This window comes from Notolepis coatsorum, assembly GCF_963971535.1.
Source record: "Notolepis coatsorum genome assembly, chromosome: 1".
In the NCBI taxonomy this organism is placed as follows: domain Eukaryota; kingdom Metazoa; phylum Chordata; class Actinopteri; order Aulopiformes; family Paralepididae; genus Notolepis; species Notolepis coatsorum.
The window spans coordinates 54,192,156-54,208,362 of record NC_140165.1 but is presented as its reverse complement, the minus strand read 5'-3'; the positions used below and the strand labels follow the sequence as shown (position 1 = coordinate 54,208,362).

The 16,207-nt window shown below is 42.5% G+C and overlaps 1 protein-coding gene across 1 annotated transcript in view; it reads right to left on the bottom strand.

The window, feature by feature from the left end:
- Positions 1-15,430, bottom strand: part of slx9 (SLX9 ribosome biogenesis factor) — a 125,744-nt gene extending 110,314 nt beyond the window's left edge. Inside the window, exons 1-2 of the mRNA XM_084323990.1 lie at positions 15,099-15,430; positions 14,277-14,388 (exon numbers count right to left, since the gene is read on the bottom strand). Of these exons, the coding sequence (XP_084180116.1) occupies positions 14,277-14,388; positions 15,099-15,305 (319 nt within the window). The 5' untranslated portion in view covers positions 15,306-15,430. The remainder of the gene's footprint in view (positions 1-14,276; positions 14,389-15,098) is intronic.
- Between the last annotated feature and the right edge of the window lie 777 nt (positions 15,431-16,207).

Sequence of the window (16,207 nt, the reverse complement as noted above, 5' to 3'; positions counted from 1 at the left end):
GAGTGTGGTGCTGAGTACCAAGTATCTCATGATGCAGCAGTTAAGGTGTTGATACCATTCAGCACCACATATCTGTGTGAAGCTGGCTTTTCATCCATGACAGCTCTGAAAACAAAATATAGGGCCAAGTTGATCCTTGAGGATGACATGCGTGTTGCCTTGACAAAGATCTCCCCACGTATTGACCGTATTATTAGCCAGCAGCAGCAGACCTCGCATTGAGCTAGAAATGTCCACTGAGTGAAGGAGTGCTTATTTTCTGTATTTATTTATATTTTTTGAGAAATGGTAACTTGGTGATCCTTTTCTGTGATCCTTTTCTATGATTTTCTGTTTTTGAGAAATGGTCAAACTTATCCAAATATGCTATTTTTATGGAAAAGTGTGCAGCTGCAACAGATAGCACTTTAGTGATAATATTCTGTAATTTTATTTAAAGAAATATGCTATTTGATTTACTACTACAAGCAGTGTAATGTAAACAGTACTAAGCCATTTAGACCTGAAACACCTGTTAATAATGTTATATAGCCTACATATTAGGGTTGCAACTAACGATTATTTTGGTAGTCGACTAATCTGTCGATTATTTTTTCGATTAGTCGACTAATCTAACGATTATTTCGGTCACACCCTCCATCTCTGCTTCCTGTGGGTGCGGCTCCTTTTCCGGGCTCTTAGCAGACTTCTTAGCTTAACATAACAGGCCGACAGTAAGTTTGGGGGAACTAATGGGATAACTGGGGTTGCAACAAAAGTGCAACTAGGGCTAAAAAAAAAAACAATGAAATAAAATAATAATAATAATAAATAATATATCCTTCTTAGCAGACTTCTTAGCTTAACATCCCAGGGAACTAATGGGATAACTGGGGATGTTGTTTGCTCCTGACAAGAGTCTCAAAGTCTGGGGTGATGGTAGACAAAGCAACTCTGAGGTCATGCTCAATGTCCAATCTGTTCCTCTGCTTTGTCTTCAGCTGGACCAGAGCTGAGAAGCCACTTTCACAAAGATAGGTAGTGCAACATTTTATTTATTATTTTTTTTAAATACGACGCATCGACACAAAAATTCTGCATATACACACAAATGTGTTTCCCGGTTTCTTAAATAAACATTATTTTGAAATTTGTTGATTGTAGCAAAAAAGACAGGACCAGAAAAGTCTTTATCGTATGTAGGGGTGCCCTGGAATATTTTCTTGAACACAGGGGTGCCTTGGCAGCAGAAAGGTTGAGAACCCCTGCACTACACGACTAAGGTACCCATGTACATGTCAAAATACTTCCCAAAGGTCAGTGAATACCACGACCACAACACCAGAGGGAGCTCCACAAATCATGTTAAACCCAGATTCGGCTCAAACAAGGGAATAAACACGTTTTGCAATTATAACACATCAATGTGGAATGCCCTACCCACAGCTGTAAAGGAATGTGAATCACTACCCACTCTCAAAGAGCACCTACGAGAGACTGCAATTCGAAACTGGCCCCTGTAAATGTCCTAACGCAAGTTACGCAACCCCCTCCAATGTACAATAAATGTCCTATTAAACCCAATAAGGCACAAGATACCAAAGTTCATTTGGGCACAATATGTGTGGTCATTGGCCACTGCATGAACACGTACTGGAGGTTTTGGGCTGGTTCTCACAGTGGGACCCTTTCTCCTCTTGGACTTAGGGCGATGCACAAATATGGTTGGAACAGCATCAGCCTTCAATTTTAGTTGGCCTTTTTGGTTTGCTGTGAATTGCTCTCCCTCAAAATGTGCCTGCAGAATCATTCCAGACTTTACCCCATAATTGTCAATCACAAATTCATTGTAGTCATGTACATATTACAGTAAAACACATTGAACCTGTTGTGGAATATTTTAAATGAGCCAAACAGTGAAACTGTACAAATTCAGATGAGTCAAATTGTATCAAAAATAGAATATAGTTTATTATCTGTTTTCTATGGCCATAGAAAGATTATGCACAGTTTAAAATGACAAATTAAGATGACAAATTAATAACAGATAATGACAAGAAAAGTAAACAAAGATGAGATTATGGGTTTTGTCGTATCCGTCACAAGATTGATATGAAGACAACGAGAATAAGAACAAGATGTGATTTACTTGGACATGTCATATCTAAGTCAAGCTGGCCTGACCTTTAAGTTGTTGTCTGAGCTGTATACTAGTTAAACTATATGAACTAGTCAACCTTTTTCTTCTCCCGTCTGTGTCTTTTGGGAAGCCAATAAGGCATACATCCGAATCCCTTTCTCGGACCGATTGGTGTATCCAAATGCTGCACAGCCAACCATGGTAAGATGTCGATCTATAAAAGTTAGATGCAAGCAAAATATGTATACTAAAATACCAATTTTCCCACAGCAGAAACTGGTGGGTGAACTCTAAACCCTCTAAAATATTGAAATCAAATAGTTTTATTGTCACATACACAATCATACACCTCTTGAAGTAGGATGCTTGCATGGTGTGGAATGGAAATGTTATAGATGAGAAGAGATACAAGATGTGTGTTGTTGTAGAGTGCATGAGCAACTCCATAACTCTCCATCTCCCTGTTTTGTTTTCTAGGATAAATTACCACGCGTGTGCGTGCGTGTGTCCAGTCTGAGGTTTGTGAGCAGCAGTCGTGACAGCAAGGCCCGAATCTAGCACTACCAACAACAGGAGTGGAAGACTGGACCTCTACCTGGACATATTATAGGCCTATAATAATAAAAAATTTGTGGAATGCAATTGCTTGCCTTGTATTTTTTCTACTGTTGACCAAACTTCTTTCTTGGCTTAATTGAGTAGTTTCTGGCATGATTGATATTTAGATTAGATTAGATTCAACTGTATTGTCATTTGCACAGACTACAAGTCGACAGCGCTCAGTGCAAAAACTAAGTGGAACTAAGGGAGCTACGTGAACCACGTGATCGCCTGGCGGCGAGATCAAAACATGTCGCAACTCTTATTATACGGCTCTGGTTTGTGTGACCAAAACAAACGCACAAGCAAACTGTCACTCATTGGTCAGATTTTGGTGGGTGCCCCCCCCCCCCTAACCCTGAATCTGACTCAAGCCGGACTTTACTGATGACCGCGGGCATAGCATGAAGCTACTGGCGTGATGTGTGTGGTCAGATTTTTTACAGTTGACAGTCTTCGCTTGGATTTTTCTTAACTCGAAAATACAGAATACACTAATCAGATCATCGAAAATGGAGCATCAGTAGCGTGTTTGGTTGCTTGTTTTAATTGGCATTCTCTGGATGATATACTACTGTTCAGTATGTGAAGAAAACATTCAATTTCAGCGAGCATCAAGGCTACGACTCGAAAATAATGTAATGATGCATATGATAAGAAAACGTGCTGCCTCACGTCGACACCGTAGGAGAAGACGCGCTCTGATGGACGCATACAACATATTCAACCAACGATTTCTCTTCCAAAGACGCATCATGCAAGCTATTTTTCATAAGCCACCGGACAATTCCAAATAAGTTATAACGTTAGCCTAACGTTAGCATGTATGTGTGTGTCTTCCTTTGATCACGTCGTGTTTTTTGTTATTAAAATTTGTTGACGTCATACAGCAACTCAGCTGTATTTGGCGATGTAATTGGGGACATGCAGCAAACTAGCCGTACTGTATTGTACCCATTCTGCAATCTGTTAATAAAGTTTTCAGTTTTTGGGGTGGGGTGGGGGACTGTACATTGGAGGAATACAACCTATTTTTTGTCAAATTGGTTGTATTTGAATGGTGGGTAGTAAGCTCAATAGGTTACGCTTACCTGCCATGTTGACCTGATCTGTATTTGCTGGTTGTAAACCATAATGTTAATGACTCATTGGAATAACATTTTCTATCTCTCTGCCTTTACTGCAGGGGCATATGGGTATATCCACGTACCCATGCTTGGTGGCCACTGGCCACACATCTACAGTACTTTGACTGACCACGAATGGCTGCTAAACTTCAGGATGCGAAGAGGGACTTTCATACACTTGTGTGATACACTCCGGCCCTGGTTGACCCGTCACACCACCAGATTTAGAAAGCCAGTTCCTGTAGAGGTTCGAGTGGCAATCTGTGTCTGGAGATTGGCAACAAACCTTGAATACCGCGCTCTCTCATTTGTTTGGCGTTGGCTTGTCCACATGCTGTGTTATAACTCAACAAGTTGTCACTGCCATAAATGTTATAATGAAGCCACAGTATATAAAAACACCCTCTGCTGCCCAGTTCAGATCAATAGCACAAGGCTTTCGCGATAAATGGAGATTTCCCCAAGTAGCTGGTGCTATTGATGGAACCCATATTAACACTTTAATCGCCGTTGACGCTGAAACACGTCTTTCCCCGCCATGCTCATTCTGCCGAAGACGCTGGACAGCGTCTTTGATATCAATATTTCAAACATCTGTGATCGAAATCATATTTCTCCCCCGGAGACATGAGATGTACGATCACTCGGTAATAGTCCCAGGACTCGAGCTGATCACAACGGATAGTGATCCGTTACCAATAACTCGATAAACAACATGATTTGGACGTATATACTATTATACAACCTGGAAATGGATCGGATATTTCGACATCCCATAATAGAAAAAATTCTGTTCCACGCTCATCTCCCAACGGCGAGAGGAAGCTACGGTGAGTTTCAGCGTTATTTGTTAATGTCTTCGATACTAACTGCTCTGATGATCATATCACCCACACTAGATGAATGATATAACGTTGCCCACGGAATTATAAACGACCCCCCGCCCATCCGGTCAACATCAGATCATACGTAGTAACTCCTAGAACCACGTCCAGTTGACATTTTTTATCTCGCACAGATTCCTACCAAACTGTATTTGATCATCAATATAATGCATTTAGGGCTATAAATCATGTTCTGGAGAAAGCTGCAGAAAACGATAAAAACATACTTATACTTTAGACCGTATTTTAGTATGAATATGTGAATGAAAAAGTATAACGTTGCTACACCCTGAACAATAGATACTTGATGTTGAATGGGCCATAGTAATGTCAATTTAGCAATACAATTTAAAAAGTTATAGCCCTGCAAAGAAGGGGAACTTCTCCATGTTAAATAGGGCTGGCGAGGGATGGTAAATTATGAATTTAACCCCGGCGATCAAAGTGTTAACATCAGAGCTCCACCTGACACTCCGGCGGATTACTTCAATAGAAAAGGCCATTATTCCATTATTTTACATGGTGTGGTGGACAACAAGCTCAAGTTTTGGGACATAAATGTTGGGCGGCCAGGTAGGATACACGATGCCCGTGTTTTCGCCCTGTTGAGACTGTATGAGCGTGGTGACAGAGGCACACTGGTAACAAGTGACTGAAGCATTTGAGGGAGTTGATGTGCCACTTGTCATTTTAGGTGATTCGGCCTACCCTCTGCTGTCTTAGGTTATGAAACCTTACCGTGAGGGTAGAGGAGTAACACCAGAACAGATGGGTTTCAACCATCGCCTTAGTCAAGCACGCATGACTGTAGAGCGTGCCGCTGGAGATGTCTCCTAAAGTGTAATGATGCCCACATTACCCTGGTCAGCCAAATCATTGCAGCATGTTGTGTACTACACAACTTCTGTGAAGTCAGACAACAAACAGTTCCTTGATGGAGACAATGTAGTGAGAGAGGAGGATGAGGACGAAGAAGATGTGAGACAAGGCCATCAGCAGGACAACGGAAGGGCAAATTAAATTAGAAATGCACTTTGCAGATATTTTTCTAGAATGTAACGTCAGGATTCCTGTAACTTCAAATCAAATCCTCCAGATGAATACCTAGCCCTTGGTTTTGTGTCATTCTTTTCTCTCTATTGCTGTCAGGGTTGTAAAAAGGATTATGTTTATTGTTCTCAGGGTTGTGAAAATAAGTTACTGGAGGCAAGCTGTTTGTTGTAATGTTATGTCATTTTATAAAAGGTTTAACAATTTAAAAATACAATGTTACTTTAAAAAAAAAACAAGAAAAATTGTAACAGTGTTTATACAATTGTAAACTATTTTCTTATAAAATGCTAAATAAAGTGCAATTTCTTTTTTTAAAAGCCTTTCTCTTCACTTACATCATACAAAACAACAGGCCAGAACAATCCCAACAATCTTAACAGGGTTCAGCAATGTTTCAATCTGCTTCAACGCATAGTAAAACATATAACAATATAACATAAGACATATAACAATAGGTCTGAACAATTCAAGTTCTGAAGAACTAATATACACTACTTGTGCTCAATTCTACAAGTGACAGAATTGCTGAACTGTGCCGTTAACGTCATGTAATACAGACGAGACATCAAGGGATTGATTTGCCATTTCACCAGGTTGGCTGACATGCTGGGGGATGGGCTGTGGAGGACATGGTGGTAGAGGGTAGGGCAGGTGCTGCTGTGGAGGCAGGTGCTGCTGTGGAGGCAGATGTTGCTGTGGAGGCAGATGCTGCTGTGGAGGCAGATGCTGCTGTGGAGGCAGATGCTGCTGTGGAGGCAGATGCTGCTGTGGAGGCAGATGTTGCTGTGGAGGCAGATGCTGCTGTGGAGGCAGGTGCTGCTGTGGAGGCAGGTGCTGCTGTGGAGGCAGGTGTTGCTGTGGAGGCAGGTGCTACTGTGGAGGCAGGTGCTACTGTGGAGGCAGGTGCTGCTGTGGAGGCAGGTGCTGCTGTGGAGGCAGGTGCTGCTGTGGAGGCAGGTGTTGCTGTGGAGGCAGATGTTGCTGTGGAGGCAGGTGTTGCTGTGGAGGCAGGTGTTGCTGTGGAGGCAGATGCTGCTGTGGAGGCAGGTGTTGCTGTGGAGGCAGATGTTGCCGTTGAGGTGCTGGCATCATTGGTGGTGGAATGAGTGAAGAATTATGGAAAGGGTTGTTGGAATGTGGTTGCGGACACAAAGCACTGATGACCGTGCCCATCAGTTGCATGAACATCTGATGGATCGTCTGTTGTTGGGCTTGCATGGCTTGGAATCGCCTCTCCTCATCCTCCCGCTGTACTCTCAGCATGTTCTCCAGGGCAGCTGTGTGTTGGGCTTGGTGGATTCGATCAGCTTCTTGCATTAGCTCCAGATGCCTCCTCTGTTCAGCCTGATAATGCTGTAGCTCATCAGACAGGCCAAATCTGGCTTTCCTCTTCCTCGATTGAGACCCAGGAATGGCCAGTCGGCTTCCTCCATCTTGGCTCCTGCTTCCTGTTGCTGGTTCTTGTGTATCAGCAGCACGGCCCTCTGTGTCAGCAGAGTTGGGAGTATCACCCAGTGCAATTGTTCCAGTATCAGCCACTGTCGAATGAAAGCAAGTAATTACTCACTGCAATATCTGAAATGCCAAACCTACATGGTAGCTAGCCAACTAGTAGTTTGGAAGAGAATGTAAACAAAAACATGTTCATGGTAAACAGGGTTTGCAACGTTGGTCCAGTATCAGCCACTGTCAATTAAAGCCAGTAATTACTCACTGTAATACAGGGTTTTGTAACGTTGGTCCAGTATCAGCCACTGTCAATTAAAGCCAGTAATTACTCACTGTAATACAGGGTTTGCAACGTTGTACACCGTTCAGCCAAATAAGTGCAGTAATACAGCTACAAGACTATTTCTATTACAAACTTTGGTAATCAGCATCAGGGTTGAGAGGGTCACTTTTCAAATGTAATCAGTTACTTATTAAAGATTATATGCTTTTAAATGTATTCAGTAAAGTATTCTTTTTAGATTACTCTATATCAGTAACGTAATCTGAATACTTTAATACTTTTTTCTTAAATAATGCTGGAGCTGAATTTAACAATAACCAAGTATAGAACAATTGAAGATGATAATTTATCTTCCAACTATATTAATTTGTAAAAAGTACATGCTATTTTACCATCTGTTTCCAAACTAGGCTACTGTAGCAACACCACTGCTCAGTTTAGGTATAGAGCGTGAGAGGAGCTGATGTTGAGTAGGCCTATGATGGTCACACAACACATGTGTTACAGTATAAGATGTTGCCATTGTTTACTATTAATTAACCATGGGCTCATGGGAATTGACATGATAGTAGGCTATGTTGAAATAAGCATGTCTGTTTTGGGTTATTCATTTTATCAAGAAAGAAAACAGATTTAACACTATGGTCGCCAAAAACACCTTACCACGTCATTCCCCGCCATGCTCATTCTGCCAAAGACGCCGTACCACGTCTTTGATATCAATATTTAAAAAATCTGTGATCGCAATCATATTTCTCCCCCGGAGACTTGAGATCTACTGTTGATCCCCTCTCAACTCTCCAACGGTTCAAGAGCGCCATCTGGTGGCGGATCGGCGGATCGCTCAAACCAGAAACGGAAGCTGGTGCTCATTCCAATTCGGTCCAATCACTTGCTAATAGTCGCGGGACTCGGGCTAGACACAATGGATAGCAATCCAATAACTCGATAAACAACATGATTTGGACGTATATACTATTATACAACCTGGAGATGGATCGCATATTTCTACATCCCATAATAGGAATATTTCTGCTCCACGCTCATCGCCCAACGCTACAAGGAAGCTACGGTGAGATTCAGCGTTTTTTTTTTTAGCGTGTTCGATATAAATTGCTCTGATGATCATATCACCCACACTAGATGAATCATCTAATGTTGGCCACGGAATTATAAACGACCCCCCCCCCCCATCCGGTCAACATCAGATGATAAGTAGTAACTTCTAGAAGCACGTCCATTTGAAATTTTTTATCTCGCGCCGATTGCTATCAAACTGTATACAATCATCAATATAATGCATTTAGGGCTATAAATCACGTTCTGGAGAAAGCTGCAGAAAACGATAAAAACATACTTTAGACCGTATTTTAGTATGAATATGTGAATGAAAAAGTATAACGTTGCTACACCCTGAACAATAGATACTCGATGTTGAATGGGCCATAGTAATGTCAATTTAGCAATACAATTTAAAAAGTTATAGCCCTGCAAAGAAGGAGAACTTCTCCATAGACAAATAGAGCTGGCGTGGGATGGTTTATTCTGAATTTAAGCCTGGCGACCAAAGTGTTAATAGATGTTCATAGATTGGCTCGAGCACGAGCACGGTATGTTTGTAAACAGAAAACAGGTGATCGGCATAACAGAGACAGATGGTAAAAGTGCTTTGTCGGAATATAGTTTACTGTGTTTTTGTAATCTTATTACGTAACATTGTGTGTATATATACCCTGATCAGCATAACAAGTGGAGATACTCACCATTTCCATCATCCGATTCAGCATCGGCAGAATAGCTGGTGTCATCACTGTCATCACTGTCATCACAGGAAGACTCCACAATATCCACCGGCTCAACCACGGGTTTAGTCCCTATAATTTTGTCCAACTCGTCAAACCAGGGAAACGTGTCCCTTTCCTCCCCGAACTTCCACTTCTACCAAGACTATCACGTAGTTTGACATATTGTTGGCTACGTTTTTTGGCTTTCGCACGACACTGTTCGACAGACCTTTCAAAGCCCCTTTCCCTCATTCCGTCACTAAACTTTCTGTACACTTCAGTGTTCTTGTGCGTGTTCTCCAACATCTGACGAATGTGATCGTCTGCCCAAATATCAACGAGGCAGTCTACCTCATCGCTGCTCCACGTTGACCCACGACTCATTATTATTTGCAACGTTGACCAGCTACCGATCTAGCTGCCTAAAGACTACAAACTGATCCCGCCCACAATTCAATGCGAAAGAGTCATCATGCAACGCGTACAGGGACCGAAACTAAAGCCCGCCGCCCGCCAGGGGCGCTCAGTTTTTACCTTTGGCGCTTGACACTTAGAGGGCTGCACGCCGTGTGGCGTGTAACCGTGGCAACGAGTCATATCCGCCCAGCCCTGCAGCGGGATACTATTGGCTAAGGGCTTCTGCTCGCAGTGCTCATGTCAACACAGGCAGTCTGCTCTAGAAGAGCGGACCTCCACGAGCTACCGTTACTGTTTAAACTATGACCCAGTCAACTATTCACTTTTAGTTTAATACATGACGAGGCATTGTCTAACGGTATCTAGCTGGCTAGCTACTGATAGCTGCTGATATCAACAAATGCTCCAGCAATAGTCGACTCGAGTGCATAAATACCTCCGTTCCCTCGTTAGCTCGCGTTAGCTAGCTCACGTTAGATGATCGATCTGTCCCAGTAAACTAAATTGTCTTAACGTTATCTACCGGGCTAGCAGTAGCTACAGATAGCTCCTGATATCAATGTCTTATAACATTGATTGAATGCGTATTCTAGCTGAGGGCATGTTGAATGTGATTTGACAAAAGGACCGTAACGTTATAAATAGGTTCCAGCTGCATCGCCGGAGAATCCTTGCATGCTGAATGTAGGGTCTAGCTGAATATAGGGTCTAGCTGCAGGGCCGGAGAATCCTTGCTGGAGCTGGAGGCTACTCAAGTATACACACAGACAGTGGAGCTGTTTGCAGATAGCAAGCATTTTGACTTATTGCCTGGTGGCGATGTCTCGCAGATAATACAACTACAAGTATGATTATATAATATATATTTTATTAAAAAAAAAATTTATATAAAATATATATATATATATTTTTTTTAATCAAAACAATTTTGGCAGGTAAGAAATATGCTTGGCGGGTAGACTCTTCCCATCTACCCGCCACTGGCCGGTGAGTCAAAAAGTTAATTTCGCTCCCTGAACGCGTATACAGTACGGCAAGTGAGTTGTGTCGGTTTGTTAAGTCGATTGCATTCTCACAGCGTACGAGTCGCTTCGGGTTCGGTTGGAAGTGCACCGAGACCACCCTCTCTAGGCGCGCTTGTTTTGTTCCGCAACAGAATGCGATTGCTATGTTCACATATGCCCAAATTAACCGAAATAGGGGGTAAACGCTCCAGGTTCCGGAACAGGTCCAAACGAGCTAGGTGTGAAAACGCCCTTAGTCAGACAAGTTCAACATTATAAATGTTGCGAGTGCGCATACAGCAGAGCTTAGGTCTCAGTAGAGAGTCGCAGTACAGAGTAGCTCAAGTTTCACTTTCACTTCTAGAGTAGATTAAACTTCACTTGAAGCAGAGTCGAACTGATCTAAATAGAGGTGGTGGCCGAGAGGACAAGGGAAAAGCTGGATCCTATACTGGAAAACCCCTCCCATCACCTCTATGAGGAGCTAGCCAAGATGAGGAGCACGTTCAGCCACTTATCCCCCCACAACACACCACAAACTGCCTCAGCCAGTCCTTTCATGCCAGTAGCCAATAGGGGTTGGGGAAAAAATCGATACGTAGTAGTATCGCGATACTTTGCGTGGCGATACAGGGACGCCAAGTATCGATATTTAATTATTCATAAAAAAATGTAAATGTTTTTTTTTGTATAAGGAAGTTGCATTGTTCATTTGAATACCTGTAATAGTACAGTAGTCCACACACACATGTGCATTCAGTTAAGTTGGAATATGACTGTAATACAGTTCAGTTTGTCAGGTACATGCAACACAGATTAAAGTGTTGACATCCGTCTGCTTGAGAAAATACCATGTTCAGTAGGGATGGGTACCTTTCACATTTGAACCGATACCGGTACCGGTACCTGTGAATCGATACCGGTACTCAACGGTACCTTTTTTCGGTACTTTAAAAAAATATATATATATATATTTTTTATTATTATTTTTTTTTTACTTTTTTTTTTTTACTTTTTTTTTTTATGTCAACGTTCACACGCACAATATATGCTTACCTAGGATTTGACTTGATTCAACAACAAAGCAGTCGGAGCAATGACGAGCCGAAAACTGTCGAAATTTAATTTACCTACCTCAGTCGTAAAAAAAAATCCAAACTTCAAATAACTACAATTTCGACAGTTTTCGGCTTGTCATTGCTCCGACTGCTTTGTTGTTTAATCAAGTCAAATCCTAGGTAAGCATATATTGTGCGTGTGAACGTTGACATGAAAAGAGAAAAGTAAAAAAAAAAAAAAAAAGTAAAAAAAAAAAGATTAATAACAAATATTTTTTTTTAATTTTTTTTTCGGTTTCTCACTTGATTCGATACTCGGTAGTACCGACGTGTTTCGGTTCGGTACCTCAAAAGTAGCGAATTCGGTACCCATCCCTAATGTTCAGCAATAAAAATGATTGAAGTGAGATGAACAGACTGAACTTTATTTTATTAGATAAAACATGTCGACAGTTTTACTTTGCAGTTGAAAAAAGGTAATAAATCGCAATATATCGCAATATTAATATCGCAATACTCAGCATATCGCAATATATTTAGTATCGCAATACTATTGTATCGTGACTCAAGTATCGTGATAGTATTGTATCGTGAGGCCTCTGGTGATTCCCAGCCCTAGTAGCCAACAGGCTCCACAACCGTGGGCACGGACTGCTGCCAATTGCTGGAGAGCTAACGGCTGGTGAACTCGAGAACTGTCGGGACTCTCTGACTCTTAATAATAAACAAGGCAGTGCAGAGACTCTGGTGTGAATTACAGCAGTGAATTACTAAACACCACCGGTTCTCTGTAACGTCTCTCCTACATTTTGACATGGGGACGGGCGTCCTACGATACGGAATGAGGGAGGAAACGAGCATGGAATGAGGAGAGGTACTGCAGCCCGGTGCGTCCGGTTGAGCAGTGTCCGTCATCAAAAGATACCCAAAACAAAAAAACATTAATTATTTTCTTAATTTTGAGCAGTGAAAATAATTGTAATCATTTTTTGGAATGGTGTGCGTCTGGAGAAAAGCGACAGAAAAAAAGTAGGGATGCCCCGATCGATCGGCCAGCGATCGGTATCGGCCGATAATCAGTATAAATATGCGATCGGGGAATTCCGATAATGACTCATATTCGCCGATCGCGGAAACTGATCAAGTGGACTTCTCATTCGCTGTCTGTCTCAGACGCACAGGACCTGCAAACTGCCGCTGCTCCCTAGCCCCGCCCGCACCCGTGTAGAGTTTGTAAACAGAGGAGGCGGCTCCTCTGCATTCGACCTGAGCTAACGTTAGCTACCTAGCTATCGTTACTGTTTAAACAAAATTACCCAGTCAACTATTCACTTTTAGTAGGCATTGTCTAACGGTATTTAGCCGGCTAGCTACTGATAGCTCCGGATATCAACAAATGCCCCAGGAAGTCTAGTAGTCCATGTTGATATCTCCGTTAGCTTGCGTTAGCTTGCGTTAGCTGACGTTAGTTCTCTGTTCAAAACGAAATGTCCCATTGAACTAAAGTTCTGTCTTAACGTCATCTAGCCGGCTAGCAGTAGCTATAGATAGCTCTTGATATCAATGTCTTATAACATTGATTCAATGCGTATTGGAGCTGAGGGCTTGCTGAATGTGAAATGACCAAATAACCGTAACGTTACCAATAGGGTCCAGCTGCAGCGCCGGAGAATCCTTTTTGGAGCTGGAGGCTACTAGAGTACACAGACAGTGGAGCTGTTTGCAGATAGCGAGCATTTTGACTTGTTGCGTGGTGGCGATGTCTCGCAGATAATACAAGTACAAGTCTAATTATATAATATATATATTTTATAAAAAAAAAAAAAAAAATGTATATAAAATAATTTTTAATTTCTTTTTAATCAAAAACAATCGGTATCGGATCGGTATCGGCCGATATGGCTCACGACGATCGGTGATCGGTATCGGTGGCAAAAAACGTGATCGGGGCATCCCTAAAAAAAAGCGACTAGTTGGAGGGCTACATGACCCACTACCACTACCCCTCGATCCCACAACACGATCGGGACACCCCCCCTCCCCATGCGGTCATGTGCAAAACGGAACATTTCAGATAATGGTTGAAGAAGTGCGTCTTTAGTCGACGGCGAAAGATTGGACGGGTTTCGGCTGTCCTAACTGTGGTGGGCAGTTCGTTCCACCATTGTGGGGCAAGGACTGAGAATAGGCGGCTTCTCCTTGATGACCCTCCCGGAGCTCGGATAGGAGTGGGTCAATTCATCAAGTATTTCTATTGTTATCATAATTTAATATTATTTTATTCTATGTTCACTGTGGAGACAATATTCATACAATACGTCAATACAATCTTCATGAATTCAAGTCATCACGGGATGAGTAACTGATATAGAATTTTTTTTTTTTTTGGGGTGAAGTGCTCCTTTAATACAGTTGCTGACAGGAAATAAACAGAGGACAGAGCTGGTCCTCTTGACAATGGAATAGCAACAGAATAATTGTGAAAAGGTCTAGTTTACCTTTCTTGGCAGGTATCACAGCATCGGAAGGTTCTTCAAACTTCAGTGTTTGCACCAAGGCCTCCTTAGTGATCTCAGTGCCAGCAAAGATGCCAGATGGAAAGGAACTTGCCTGTGTGGGGGGGGGGGGGGAGGAGCATCCTTTTCAGTCATAGAGCTAACTAGCCCCTTTCGTGACTGTGATGCACCGAGTGAATCCACAGTCACTTGCTCCTCAATAGGAAACCAACGTATGTTGACCATGAAGGACTGGTTCTGGCCGAACCGTTCGTTATACAAGTATCACAGAGAAATGTCAAAGGTACTCACAGTTGCACAAGGGTTTCGAAAGGAGATACGGGATGGTTTGAAAGCTCGGCGTTGCTAATAAACATTTTTAAATATATTTTATAAACTGGTCAACACTGCTCAAAACGGCATTATTTTCGGCGTTGGCTGCCTGGTGCGCCTGCGCTGTGATCGCACACACAGCAGGCACCCAACGCCGGATATAATGCCGTTTTGAGCAGTTTATAAAAAGTATTTAAAATGTTTATTAGCAACGCCGAGCTTTCAAACCATCCCGTATCTCTGTCCGAAATCCTCGTGCAACTGCGAGCACCGTTGTAATTTCTCTGTGATACTTGTATAACGAACGGTTCGGCCAGAACCAGTGCCTCATGGTCAACATACGTTGGTTTCCTATTGAGGAGCAAGTGACTGTGGATTCACTCCGTGCATCACAGTCACGAAAGGGGCTATCATAGAGCTAACATTACATCCCTCAACAAAAGAAAAACAGTCAATATTTGGCAATTGTTTAAACTGTTTGCGGACACGGACCTGCGTGTGTTTTCCGCTGTCGTTCTTCGTAGTGTTCAGCTGTGATGGTGGAAAAGTTATCTTGTTGATATGAAATAACGAGCCACTCGGAGTCTCCACTGCGGGTCTCGGTGCCTTCTCCAAACTCTGGGCTGAAAGAGGCCGTGCGAGGCCGCCGACAGCCGCCTGGTGGAGCTTCTGGCGAACATGTTTAATCTTTCCGACCATGTTTTGGACTTTATGAGCACCGAATTAGCGTGTTAAATCGTATCCTAGTTCACCCTAGGCCACATTTGTTATCCGTCTCTCTCTCTCTCTTCTCTCTCGGCGTGTGAAATTTGACAACAAGCGCTCCGCCATAATGGCTCCGTGGGGAAGCAGCGGTGGGGGATTTTAAAGTTCCGCGTGCTTTTCTTCACCACAAGGTTCCGCGCTGCAGACAGTGTGCAGTGCTGAGTTCATGTTGTCTAAAAATCTGCAACGTTTTCTCCACTCATTTATATACTGTAGCTTTTATAGTTTTAAATAATATCGTAATAAAATACAAAAATATATAGATTTTTACAAAGGTAATCCTAATCCCAAAATCATCCCACTATGCATGGTCGGGTGATCAGTGAATCAAAGGTCAGTGAATACCACAACCACAACACCAGAGGAAGCTCAACAAATCATGTTAAACCCAGATTCGGCTCAAACAAGGGACTAAACACGTTTCGCAATTATGCCACATCAATGTGGAACGCCCTACCCACAGCTGTAAAGGAATGTGAATCCCTACCCACATTCAAAACCGCTCTTAAAGAGCACCTACGGGAGGTTGCAATATGTCCAAACCCCCCGACCCCCACCCCCTCCTAATGTACAGTCTCCTCCCCACCGCATGTATATATTCTCTCCCCGCCGTATGTATATTTCTCTCCCACCCATGACCCACCCCCTCCAAATGTACAGTCTCCTCCCCACCGTATGTATATATTCTCTCCCCACCGTATGTATATTTCTCTCCCACCCACCCACCCCCTCCTAATGTACAGTCCCCTCCCCATCATATGTATACTCTGTCAGGATCTATGGGTAACAGTACTGTATATTTGAATATCGTATATGTCACAAATGTAACAGTACTA